Source organism: Neophocaena asiaeorientalis, unplaced genomic scaffold (genome assembly GCF_003031525.2).
Source record: "Neophocaena asiaeorientalis asiaeorientalis breed wild unplaced genomic scaffold, Neophocaena_asiaeorientalis_V1.1 scaffold183, whole genome shotgun sequence".
NCBI lineage: Eukaryota > Metazoa > Chordata > Mammalia > Artiodactyla > Phocoenidae > Neophocaena > Neophocaena asiaeorientalis.
Genome location: NW_020175199.1, coordinates 3,403,879 through 3,417,451, shown reverse-complemented (window position 1 = coordinate 3,417,451; position 13,573 = coordinate 3,403,879). Strand labels below are relative to the sequence as shown.

At 40.9% G+C, this 13,573-nt stretch overlaps 2 protein-coding genes across 4 annotated transcripts in view; both read right to left on the bottom strand.

Moving 5' to 3' along the window:
- Positions 1-2,012: 2,012 nt before the first annotated feature.
- Positions 2,013-13,573, bottom strand: part of ANK3 (ankyrin 3) — a 221,425-nt gene continuing 209,864 nt past the window's right edge. For all 3 annotated transcript variants that reach the window (XM_024765198.1, XM_024765201.1, XM_024765200.1), the window contains one exon: positions 2,013-3,443. The gene's annotated coding sequence lies outside the window, so the exon portion shown is untranslated. The remainder of the gene's footprint in view (positions 3,444-13,573) is intronic.
- On the bottom strand, positions 11,291-12,494 carry HMGN2 (high mobility group nucleosomal binding domain 2). Its single transcript, XM_024765202.1, has one exon. The coding sequence runs from the start codon at positions 12,300-12,302 to the stop codon at positions 12,030-12,032; it is 273 nt and encodes a 90-aa protein (XP_024620970.1). The 5' UTR covers positions 12,303-12,494; the 3' UTR covers positions 11,291-12,029.

The following is a 13,573-nucleotide window of genomic DNA, read 5'->3' as shown; positions in this document are numbered from 1 at the left end:
GTTTGTTTATTTGCCCTGGAAAAAAACATGTCTTGATGGGACCCCAGGATGGTACCAAAATGAACATGGTGGAACATCAGGATGCCAAGGCAGAATTTATTAATAGAAGGCTGGCTGCTTATGTGTTCAGGGAAGTAGATCCCTCTTAGAAATGGTGAAATAACCCCGCACAGTATATTGCCATAACTTGGCAATACAATAATGATAATACATTTTTTTTTTTTTTTGTGATACGCAGGCCTCTCACTGTTGTGGCCTCTCCCGTTGCGGAGCACAGGCTCCGGACGCGCAGGCCCAGCGGCCATGGGTCACGGGCCCAGCCGCTCCGCGGCATGTGGGATCCTCCCGGACCGGGACACGAACCCGCGTCCCCTGCATCGGCAGGCGGACTCTCAACCACTGCGCCACCAGGGAAGCCCTGATAATACATTTAAATGTAAGAAACTCAGGAGTTTGGTAGGATTATAAAATTGAAAAACACAGCAAATATCAGAATCTGTCAATCACAGTTCATTTTTTTTAACAGCAATGTAAATCAAGGAAAGCTAAAATATTTTCATAAGCTAGCAGGCTGAAGACTGTATATAACGCATGCCCGCATTCAGTCCACGCACACATATATAAATATATACATATACCTATGTATATGCAAATAAAATCGTGATTATCCTACTTTGGATACTTCCCTTTTTGAGTAAATTTATGAACTTTTGCTTGGCCTGAAGTTTAGCCCATCACATGTCCCTGAAGTCAAATTTTCAGGTATATAAACGTAACAACCATTTAATACCCAAACAAGTACACTTCACTGAATTTCTAGTTCAGGGTAAATACCTTTCTGTCAAGGACTGTGAGTCAGAAATTCATAACACTTAGATGGGAAGTTAGGATACCTGGATTTTAAAAAATCTTCCTGGGGTCTCGGTTTGCTCATCATAAGATGATTGTGATGCAGGGCTAAGGGCGCCAAATGAATATCTTTTTATTGGGGATGCCGTGCAAATGCAGTCTAGCCCCATTCTTTATGCACAGTAGATTCCCTATACACGTGTTCTGCATTGATACTGAAACCTGACTGGGAACAACTTGTCCCGTTTGGCAATAATCCTAAATGGCAGAAAATCTGTGCCATTGCTGGATGGCTCTAAGCACCCATTGAATATTTATACAGGGACGATTACTATCAAAGACAGTATCTACTTCACAAAGTTGCTATGAGGACCGAGTTAATAAGCGCAACATACTTAGAATCGTCTGGCATACTGTGAGCATTCCAGTTGCAGCAATGGTGATGACAGTTGCTCCTACCACCGTTACTATATGCCAGGCTCTGGGCTAGAATAAAAATGAAAACAGACACGGTCTCCGCCTTGTTGAGTTTATCATGTAGTGTCTGATCACAGACTGCAGCACCTACAGGCCAGCCAGGGCACTCACAGTGTGAGGAGTGGGGACGGGACTGTGGTGCCTGGAGACCCCAGGCCTGGCTGGAGCGGGCAGGGGCAGTGTGGCCCAGCAGGTTGGGCCTTCTGGCAGTGAGACTCGTGGTTGCTAAATCTTGCTTTTCAAGAGAAGTGAGAAATTTGGGTTACTATGTGAAATCTCCCAGCTCACAAGCACGGACAGTGAAGGTCAATTTAAAAACGATTGCTTTATGGGCTACAGACAACTGCTGTCTGAATGGTTCCTGGAAGTGCTCTTTTACAACTTCTGTACGTGCCAGCTGTTACAGCCCCGATTCTCCACGTTTTGGGGTGGGGGGCAGAGCATACCAGCTGTGGGCAAAGATCACTTGTCAGTCAGTCTGTAATTGTTGGCTTCTCAATGAAACGCACAGAATTTGTGTTAAGTTGGGAGTTGGCAGGGCAGGACTGAATGTTGGGGCCTATCTCTTTAGTGACCACAGAGGCAGAGGCACGAAACGGGCTGGTGAGGAAGACGGCTGCGGCCAAGAGACAAGGAGTTAAGACAATTACCTTTTGCCAGAGAACACAAGGACACTGTAGAGCACAGATAGGTGAAGAGTTTAACACAATTTATTTTATGCTTAAATAATCGACTAGGTCATCCAGTGTATGGTTTCTCATACATATGTCATTAGAGCTATGTGTCAATAAATGCCGATTTTATATGAATATAATCAACAAATTAAAGAATTTCACCAAAACCCAAATAAAAATGCCCTTTAAAACACAGCAGCCTTATTAACCTAATATGACATGGCTAGAATGGTTACAAATGATTGGCTTACTGAAAGGTGTCTACATCTTACAGCCAGTACACGATACAGGAATAAGTTTACAGCGTGCTGCCATTCTACTAGCTAAGAATTTCTGTGCAGTCCACTGAAAATACCCCTGACAGGGGCCTCTTATGAGCACCATCCACCTCTAAAGCGGCAAGCATTACCCTTTTAAACACTACCAGCACCCCCCTCCCCCTAAAGCAACTACCGTATAGGTTATTTTTTTTTTCATTTTTAGGTCATTTCATTGAAAAATTGGCAATAGCAACAAATATTAGATGAAGGGCTTTGTGTTTACAGATAAAATCTTCTGTGTCGCAGTATACTGTAGTGTTTGCAAAATTGGAAAAGATTTAATCAAAATAAGGTCATACACATGCATCAAAATATTAGTATTCTGAAGAAAAATTTTTTTCACAGAACTACAGAATTCCTCATTTGGGGAATTATTTAAATTTGCAGCAGATTTTAAAGATTTGTTTTTTTAAAATCAAGCTAGCAGTTTTGCGTATACAAACATTATAATTGCTAATATACAAGAATCGGTGAAGATCCCCCTACCCATCACCCCTCCTCCTCCTTTTGGGGTGAAGTCACTTGAGACCCCCGTTATGTTAAATGCATCTGCAGTACTCTCGTTGTGTTCTAAGAGGCAGTGCCTTATTGACATTTATTCCATTTTTTCTGTTAGAATTTATACAGTGTTATTATTTACAGCAAAACTATAGATGTTTTAAAAAAGAAACAAATAGTGTTTATACCCTGACAGTTTGGGTCCAAGAAAAATAAGGCGAGCTGTTGTGGATTTTTAGTAATTTTAGTGTTTCTCCATGATTTGATCATTCCATCTCCTTCTGTCTCTTCTGGCGGCAGGAATTTCTTCCTTTTGTAAATGACACCAAATTACTTTGAGATAAACTGGTAACAGCATGGCTTCTCGTATATACACTGCATTGCTAATTGCACACGTGCCAATCCTGGGAATGAAAGTGAATTTTCATGCTCTGTAAATTGGCTCATGCTAAATTAAAATGTGGGTGGTTTTCTTTTCCTTTTTTTTTCTTTGTGCATTAAAAAAAAAATCATGCCATGAATGTGTGGAAGCAGCAAACACACACACCCTTCTCCGTGAATTTTTACTTCCTGCTGACTTATCTTCCATGAATTTCTCAATACTGGCAATAAAAACAATATGATCCTGTGGATAGAGAAACAACAGGTGGTGAGTTTAGCTTTCCCCCCCTTCCTTTTATTTATTTATTTATTTATTTTAAAGAACTTGCCAAAATCTTCCTTGCCCTTCAGCAGAAATGCCTCAGAGAATGGGGGCCCTCGACTTCCTAACGGGGTGGTTTAACATACTTTTGACTGAGGCGATTTGCTAGATGCCTCAGAGAACAAAGCCCTGAAGTGTGCTAGAAAGCTCTTGGAAGGCAATGACCTTCTCTGGGTGACCCTGTCCCCTCCACAGAACATTGTTTCCCATATTAGGGGTTTCAGGGATGGAGTCGGAAAGACCCTCTTCTAGTTCTGAAGTCTCTGATGCTCGGGTCACTCACTCAGGAACTGGGGAAAGCCATTTGCAGACCTCTGGGTCTCAGTCTTATCTGTGAAGTAAGGAGGCTGACAAAGGTGCTCTGAGATTTCCATCAAAATGTCTGGGGTTTTCAAGGGCACACTGGGCCAGGGGTACGGAGTCAGGATGGAGCATCTCGGTCATGCCTCTATGTTGTATAATAAGCCTCCCACCCTGCAAAATGCAGCCTTTCAAGACGGGAGAACAGTGTCCTTACTTCATTTACTATGAAATTGCTTTTCCATGTGCAAATTCAAATCAAAGACTATCTTCTGCCATTGCAAAGAATACCTTCCCTTCTCCTGCCTCATGTCAGTCATGACAGGGTAAATCAATTTTATTCGAGCTTTTTTATGGAGACTCCACTAAGAACGTCTTGCCTTACTGGATAATACCTGCATAAAGTTATCAGTGTTTTAGAGCCAGTCTTAATAAGTCAAAATAAATCAACATCCTTTGGCAGAGGTTTTCATACTCTTGTGCAGTATTGTTCTTGGTAGGAACTCCTCCTCCATAAAACAAAGTTCTTCCTTCGTATGTCCCTTCCTCCCCAGCAGTGTGAAAGGGTGACACCTGAATGCCTGCCCGAGAACAAGACATAGGCCCTAGAGAAAAGGCGAGTCAGGCAAGATGAATTTTGGGAACAACCCTGTTCACTCCCATACATGCAACAGACTATTTTTGCAGGTCCAGGAGAACCTCTAGAATTCTGCTTCTGTTGGGGCCTAAAAGTGTTCTCAGTGACCTTGAGGTTGTTTACTTACCCCAGAGAAGTTTCTTTCCCTTTAGATGGGTCACCCAGGCTACCTTGGCTTCTGTAAACATGTTAGTACAGCACTTCCTCTGCCCCACCATGGTCCTGCCTTCCTTTTTTGTATTAAAAGTGGCACTGACCTCCAGGCCCCAGGTCACTAAAGCTTGGAGCCAAGAATATCAAAGTATCAATTCCTTCTGAGGTGATTTCAACACCTGCCCCACTCCCATGACTCTGCAGAGGTTCCAGAGAAGGAAAGTGACTCATTTGGGCAGGCCATGTCCCAGAGAATGTGCAAATCAGAGTAAGAAGATCAGGATTTTCTCACCTCTGCTTTTACCATCTATTCCTAACCTTCCAGGCACCAGGCTTCTCAGATGCTCCTATGATAATGTTACCCTGGTGATCTCACTTTGTTTTCTTAGGGAGAATTCTTAGCAATTTTTTTCTAATTGACCCTCCCCCCAACTTTTTACAGCTTAACTGATATATAATTTATATCCCATATCATTCATCTATTATATATAGCTTGATAATTTTTAGTAAATGTATATAGATGTGCAGTCATCACTACAGCCCAGTTGAACTTTTTTTGTTTTGCTTCATCTTCCAAAAACCAGTCCAGCTTCCCAATTAATCTTGCAATAAGAAGCAAGGTCTTTCTCTCAGCACCTCAATGCACGCGAACATTATCTTTCTAGAAATAGTGGATGTGTTTCTATAATTTAAAAAAACTATTACTGATGCCCATTTATATTCAGGTATAATGTGGGTGATAGTTTAAAAAGTTGGGTGTTACTTGCCCTTATAAATCTCTCTTGTTCTTGGTCACGCAATCAGGGTGTGTAGGCCCCAGCTACACGGGGTGCAGGAAGGTTATTCACTGGGCAAAAGCCTATACCAAGTACAGCGTTGCACAAAAAGCATGAGCGCTTTGGCTGCTTGGCCGTGGACCTGTTATAAAATACTGACAGTGTATAAACTGTGATGAGATCGCCATCTGATGGAAAGGTGCAAGGGCAGGATCCATCAAGATGACATTTCAGAAATAGAATTTGAGTCATCTTCTCTTTCTGGGTTTAGATAGTGGATCTGAGAGAGAAGCATTTGCATTGAGGAATCTGTCTGTCCTTGGGTTTTCATGCTTTTCAAACCCAAGTGTAGTGGAAAACAAGTCAGAAAACCAATCGTTCCATTTAGTCATTTCACTATACATTTTTAAAAAATTTTAAGAACCATTTAAAATATAGAAAAACAGCTGTTCATTGGATTCTCATGGTTATAGTTCAGGTTATATTTCACAGATGAATGTTGTACTTTCCATGTCACATTTTCAAGTCAGGAATATATTTAGGTTAAAACCAACCTTTCCTCTATAGGTTCACATACTGGTGGTATTTAGCCCCTAGTGGCTAGCTAAAAAAAACCCAACAACAACCCCCCCACCCCCGCTCCACACACACCCCCTTACGCCTTTAGCGCTCTGCAGTTCATCCCAATAAACCTTTTCATGCTTAATGACCATACTCTCCACTGAAAAGCATTGTTTGACAATCGCCACTGCTTCTCAAACTTGGGTACACATTAGAATTATCTGGGGAGATTTAAAAAATCCCAGTGTCCAGGCCACTTCCCTTACCAGTTTATTTAGAATTTCTTGGGGTGGTGCCCAGCATCAAACACTTAAAAAAGAAAACCAAAAAACCTCTGTAGATGATTCCGATGTTCAGCCAAGATTAAGGGCCAGTAATACGTTCTGGAGCAGCACTTCCCAAAGCTTAAAGTGCATACGTGTCACCCCGGGATCTTCAAATGTGGATTCTGGTCGAGGAGTCAGGGTGAGCCCAGAGATGCTGCGTTTCTAACAAGACTCCCAGGCGATGCTGATACTGCTGGTCCACAGACCACACTGGAGGGTCTAGAGCATCTAGACTACAGGCCAGTCATCAACCCGTTGGTTTCTAACTTCCTTTTCCTTGCTCACGATTTCATATCCACTTATAATCCCCTGCTGTCATCTTCATTTATCTCTAACTTCTCTTTACTCTTCAGGTCTGTTTCAAATGCCATCTCCTTGAAAGTGTGGTCTATCTTCTCCCTAGTGAGATCCACCTTTGCAGGCTCTTTTATTTTTTTAATATTTATTTATTTATTTGGCTGTACCGGGTCTTAGTTGCGGCATGCAGGATCTTTAGTTGCAGCATGTGGGCTCTAGTTCCCTGACCAGAGATCAAACCCAGTCCCCCTGCATTAGGAGCGCAGAGTCTTAGCCACTGGACCACCAGGGAAGTCCCTGTAGGCTCACTCTTACTCATCTTTCAAGACTTAGCACTGTCATGCCCTAAGGAAAGTCTTTTCTGATATGCCTTCCCTATAGCCCACTGAGAACAGAGAATTTGTTGTTCTAGTTCTCTTCCTAACCCACCTCTCTCTTTCCTTTCCTTCTCCTTTTCTCTCTCTCTTCTTAAGGAAGTCATGGAGCTAAAAACATTTTTTCCTAAGCATTAATTCTAACTACTTTATGTAATCATAATAAACTACTGCACCATTTAAAAATAATTCCCAGTTTGTGTAGATTTGTTCTTCAACTAATACCAATAAGTGGGACTTAATTTTTGTTTGTTCTTCTCTAGTGACTTGTGATTAAAAAAATATCTGAGGTCACAGGGCCAGTTTTAAAAAAATGAGAAGTAATTACTGGTAAAGTACTGATGTACACGTTGGCTACAGAAGAAAAATATAACCCTAATAAAGTTGTATAGTTAACTTAGTACAACTAATAATGTTGTTATTATTAACAGGCACTGTTCTAAGGTGGAGCTCATTTAATCCTAATAACAGCGAGGTACTATCGCTTCCATGTTACAAATAAGAAAATAGAGCCATACAGCTATTATACTGGTGGCACATTTAGTACATGGGCGAGCCAGAATTGGAAGTCAAGCCACCTGGCTCTAGACCCCTGCTTTTGGTTAATTAGGGATTTTTTTAAAGGGAAAGGAAAATGAAAAACACTACCTAAAAACATTATCTACTTCAGATGAATTCTGGAAAAGATTCTGGAGGGCAGGGTCCTGAATCGGGAGTGAAGCAATTCAGACCATAGTTCTGACTTGCTGGAAGCAGAATCAGGAGGTCTAGGTCACAAACCAAACCTGTCATTTATTAACTATAGCTCTGGCGATTTTGCTCTCTCTCCTTAGTAAAGAGGAATGAGAATACCTATTTTAATGATTTCCCAGGGCTACTGTGAGAAACGAGTCATAGGAAATAACTGAAAGTGTTCTGAAGTATAAACTGACGTGACATGCAGAGGACTTCAGCGATGCTGCTGTCCCGACCTCTCCCACTGTTGTGTTCTAGCACACCTGGCGGCTGCTGCTCTGTCCACTGGCCTCCTGAATCCAGGCTCTTCGGGTGCTAGTCTCGGCTCTTGTCTCACCTCTCTTTAAAAAATCGACATCATTTTTAAAGAATTGAAGTAGAGTTGATTTACAGTCTTGTGTCAGTTTCACGTGTACAGCACAGTGATTCAGTTATATATACATACATACATATTTTTTCAGATTCTTTTCCGTTACAGGTTATGACAAGCCATTAAGTAGAGTTCCCTGTGCTATGCAGTAGGTCCTTCCTTGCTGTTTACCTATTTTATATACAGTGGTGTGTATATGTTCATCCCAAGCTCCTGATTTATCTTCCTGCCCCCACCTCTTAGCACTACTACTAATAGCTGAATTTACTGAGGGCTTACTATGGGCTTGCCAGTCACTGTTAAGTGATTTACATGGATTCACTCGTTTAATTCTAACAACAGTTCTGTGAGATATGTTACTCTTATCCTAACAGAGGCGAGGAAATTAAGGCACGGAAGTTAAATAAGCTGGCTAAGCTTACACAGCTAGTAAGTGTGTGATTTATGTTCACTCAGGCCACTTCTGTAACCACGTTAAGATTGCTAGCCCAGATTTCTCTTCCTCATCACTGACAAATATTTAAGGCACTACAGATTGACCTATTTCAGTCCCGAATTTTGTTTTCCTTTTCTTAGCTTCTATATTTTTGTTAGTAATTACACACAGGATCACAACCCTCACTCCCTCTATGGAATTAATCTGGTTGTTATACTTCTGAAATGTCCCTCACATCAGCCCTCTCCTTTCTGTCGTCTCTGCCCAGGGTCAGGCCCTCATCCTGTCTCATAACTGGGGTCCTAGTGTTCAAACTCTCCTCACCACTAACTCCTTCTCCTACCAGTAGAGTTACCTAAATCCCATCTGACTGTATTATTCTCCTTCGACAACACTTCCAGTGGTACCTTACTGTCTCTGGGATAAAGGCCAAACTCCTGGGCATAGCACGTATCACAGTGCCCAGTCTTAAATCCTACCCTTTCTTCAAAAGCCAGTTCAAATACGCACTTCAAGAAGCTTTGCAAGATCTCCTCCATTGGTGTTTACTACATCTTCCAGTGGATTCTCCTAGTGATATTTTTATATCTTTTATCATAGCTCTGTACTTTGATTTGTGTAACTTACTATCATGTTTGCCTCTTGGACTAGACTGTACAGTTATATGCCCTCAAGTGAGTGGTGATGCTGGGGATAATGTCTTTTTTTTTTTAATGTATTTTTAAAAATTGAAGTAGAGTTGATTAACAATGTTGTGTTAGATTCAGGAGTACAGCAGAGTGATTTAGTTATATATATATATATATATATATATATATATTCTTCTTCAGATTCCCTTCCCTTATAGGTTATTACAAAATATTGAGTAGAGTTCCCAGTTCTATACAGTAGGTCCTTGTTCATTATCTATTTTATATACAGTAGTGTGTATATGTCAGTCCCAACCTCCTAATTTGTCCCTCCCCCTGCCCCCCTTTGGTAACCATATGCTTGTTTTCTATGTCTGTGAGTCTCTGTCTTGGAAATAAGTTCATTTGTATCTTTTTTTTTTTTTTTAAGAGTTCACATATAAGTGATATCATATGATATTTATGTTTGTCTGGCTTACTTCACTTAATATGATCATCTCTAGGTCCATCCATGTTGCTGCAAATGGCATTATTTCATTCTTTTTTTAACGGCTGAGTAATATTAGGATAATGTCTTCAATGCTGGACTCCCCCGACCACCTACACAGTGTGTGTCACAAACTAAGAAGTAAAGGGGCTCTAAATGTGCATGGTCAGTTATTTACAAAAGCTTATCAGCTAATCTGCATTATAGTAAAGTTCCTTTCATCCACTGATACTAAACTGCATGGATTAAAATATTTTGGGTAAAACCAAACAAATATACTAGAGGACCAGGGGCACAGGGGAAAAAATGAGCAAGAACCAGCAGAAACAGTCCTGCACTGGGTTCCAATTTAGAATTATTATACACAGAATATGAGAGAACTACATTTATAATGCATAAAGGAATAAAAGTAAGATTAGAAGTATCTTCAGAAAAGAATATGCTATGAAAAAAATGTTAAAAATATATACTAGAGGGCCGAGGCTGAATATGATTATAGATTAGAGGAGCTAGCACAGCTTGGAGATCTCTAGGAAGGAAGAGGTCAGAGGCAACCTTTTACAGCTCTCTATTCCTCTTCAAAATGTTGTTCTTTGGGGCTCGACCCTGAGCCCCTTCTTTGCTCACTTTCACCTTCTCCCTAGGTAATCACACCTATTCTCTGGTGTTCCCTTTCTCTGATATTCAGTATTCACCTCTTTAGTGATAACACTCACGTTTTTATACGCCTAGTCCAACCTTTCCTCAAAGCTCCAGACTTGTGTATCGACAAAAGCCTGAGTGCTTGATATTCTTCTTAAAACCCATCCTGTTTCTTTTTCCATCACCCACCTGCTTACCCTTGAAACCTTGAGTCAAGGCATCATCCTTGACTCAACCCTTCTTCTCCATCCTAACCCCAAGCCATCAGATACTGTTGACTTTCCTAAAACTGCTGCCCAGGTCCTAGCCCTGCCACCATGGTGGCTTAGTTGGACTACAGCAATAACCTCCTAGCTCACCTCCTTCAGTTTATTCTTGTTTTCCCTCCAATCCTTCTCTACATAGCTGGTGTGCTTAAAAAAATAAGTAAAACATCAGGTCAGACTCTTGCTTGAAATCTTTCAAAGGCTTCACATTTTTTTAGAATGAAATCCAAATCCTATATTCTGGCCTATGATGAGGCATTTCTCACTTCATCATGGGCCTGCCTCACCCCCCACCAGCTCATCAGGCTCTGTTACACTAATCTTCTTTCATTTCCTCAAATGTGTTAGGCCTTTTCCCGCCTCAAGGCTCTTGCACACTTTGTACTCTTTGCTGGAGTCCTCTTCTCCTTCTCCCCATTCTTTACATTGTTGGCACCACCTACGAGGTCTTAGCATAAATGTCATGACTTCCGAGGGAGTTTCCCCAGCCCCCAAGTCTAAATATGTTTCTGTGTTATTCTTCCATTGGATCTTGGAGTTTGCATTTTTAGCCCTTAAACAATTCATGTTCCATCTCTTTCCCCCTTGCATGCTGAGAGATGCAGAAGGGTAGGGGCCGTGGAGGTTTTATTCACCACTGTATATTATTACTAGCCTTTTCACTCTAAACAAGGTGGAAGGTCAAGTCCTTATTTTTTTCCAAACTGTATCCAGCTTTATTAAAGATACTTTTCATAAGCAATCGTGGTATTTCAGGCAGGACATGGGCAGACAATCGTGAACAGTATACAACAACTTTCAAACTCCCTTTTGCAATGGACTACCAATATCAGAAAGCCACTATAAAACCCCATGAAGTCTTCATGTGATGCTCTGAACAGGGAAAGTTTAGAGTGAGGGTTGACATTTCACATTTAGTATGTTGTTTAACAACTTTTCACAAGCCGACCCTGACTTTCAGGAAATGGAAATGAAAATGGCAAAAGTATCAATCTGAAGATCCACAATCTAAAAAAGGAGCCGCTGCTCTTCTGAGGGACGCCATCTCAGTGGTGACAATGCAAAGTCCAGATTGCCTGACATACTGGTAACCAATTTTGGGGGGTCAGCTTCCAACAGGTCTCTGGGTTTAAGAGAGTCAAGTCTATGCTGAAGGTGGAGAGGGAGAAGAGGACATAAAAACTAATTTTCGTTTTTCCACACCACAAGGCGTTTGTGCCAAGGTGGCTACTGTGTGTCAACATCAAGGAACCCCTCCTTCCTGAGAACCAAGAGGAAGTCTCTCAAAACCAGACGGGAAAGGTGTTTCTTTCCCATGTCAATCCAGCTTCAGAGACAATCTATTAGTGACATGTGCTCTTTCCCCAAAAAACAACAATGAAGTGTTCTGTATGCTAACAACATAGCTTAAAAGAAGAAAAAGTAAAACAAAATTCTGCATTTTTATAAAACTTGATAAAAAAATAGTATTTCAAACTGTACAGTCACCAGAAGTACACAGTTGTCAAAAATGCACACTTCACTTGGCCTCTCCAGCACCCTCAGCTTTCTGTGCCTGGTCTGTTTCGGCATCTCTGTTTTCTGCAGGGTTATTCCCATCCTTGCCAGCATCAGCTTTCCCCCTTTTCCTTTTAGGTACCTTCTCTCCCTTCTTTGCAGGGGTCTTTTTAGGCTTGGGCTCTGGCTTTGGAGGAGCAGGTTTAGCAGATAACCTTGCAGGTCTTCTCTGTGGTTCATCCTTCACCTTGGTTTTATCTCCTTTAGCATCCCCTTTAGCCTTTCTCTTGGGCATGGTGGCGACGGCGGCGGGACATAGGCGCTGGGCACGGGGATGCAGTGGCGCGCGGCTTTGGCCAGTCCAGGGGTCGCTCTCGCCTCTTCTTCACACTGCTGGCCAAGTCCTTTTTAGAAGGTGTGAATGAAATGAGTCAACTTTTTGGCCTCAGATAAAGTGTCTCCCCCGGCAAGCCTCGTGCTGTTGCTGCTGCTCTTGGCTTCCATGTGGCTGTGAGGTCCTGAGCATTTCCCTAAAAGAGGTTTACAGTACAGCTGTTCCAGTCTTTTCCAACGTGTGTCTGGGGTACCTCCGTTGTCACAGCCTCACTAATTAGTTCTCTAAGGGTATTTTTGAAGGTTATGGCTATGAAGTTTTGCTTTATTTAAAAAAACAAAACCAAAATGAATATTTTCACTGTGTATTGTATGAAGAAATTAACTACAGTTTGCGTTTGTACGTACATTTGATTCAAAATTTGCTTTTAGGTTTCTGATAATCATCAAGTACTATTCAACTATTAATATGAATAGTTAAGAGCTAGGCTCTGGTTAAGTTAAAATTTTATCCTTTTGCTCATTAACTATAGGACCTTGGGTAACTCATTTAATTCTTCTAAGCTTCAGTTTCCTTGTTTATTAAAAAAGAGATAATAGTACTTATGTTATAGCATTGTTTTGGGGACTATATGAGGTAATGTATGTAATGATCTTACCTAGTACTTGGCATACAGTAATCTTTTATAGAATATGACTATTATTATTATTATTCTAACTAATTTTAGAAAGACAGCTTAGTGGAATCGGACACTAGGTGAAGTGTCAATAATCTTGAGGCCAAGTCCTAGTTCTTCCAGTCACAGCTGTTTGAAAGAAGAAATGTCAGATGACCTCTCCGAGCCATAGTATCCTCATCTGTAAAAGGTAGCAATCAAAATTGGTCTACTCTTCCTGGAGGCTTGTTTGAAGGATTAAATAAGACAAAAATGTAAACGCATTTTATAAACTATAAATCACTATATATTACGTATAAATTTTATACTTATTTTAAGCCATCAGCTTTTCCCTTACATTAAAAATAGGATGGCTGTGACTCGGTATTAAAGAAAAGTAGGTATAGGGTTCAGATAGCTCAAAATTCAACTGGTTGCAGAATAAAAATTTTGATGTCACCATCTGAGACTCAGTGAAACTGGGTCACATTCCATGTGCTTAGTTGTTCTTTAAAAAAAAAAAAAAAAGCCAAGCAGGGCCATAAGAACTTTCAATATACTTGCAAATTGATTTTTC

What these genes read in the sequence shown, in the direction of transcription:
- HMGN2 (XM_024765202.1), bottom strand. Translation starts at nt 12,302, where the DNA reads ATGCCCAAGAGAAAGGCTAAAGGGGATGCTAAAGGAGATAAAACCAAG.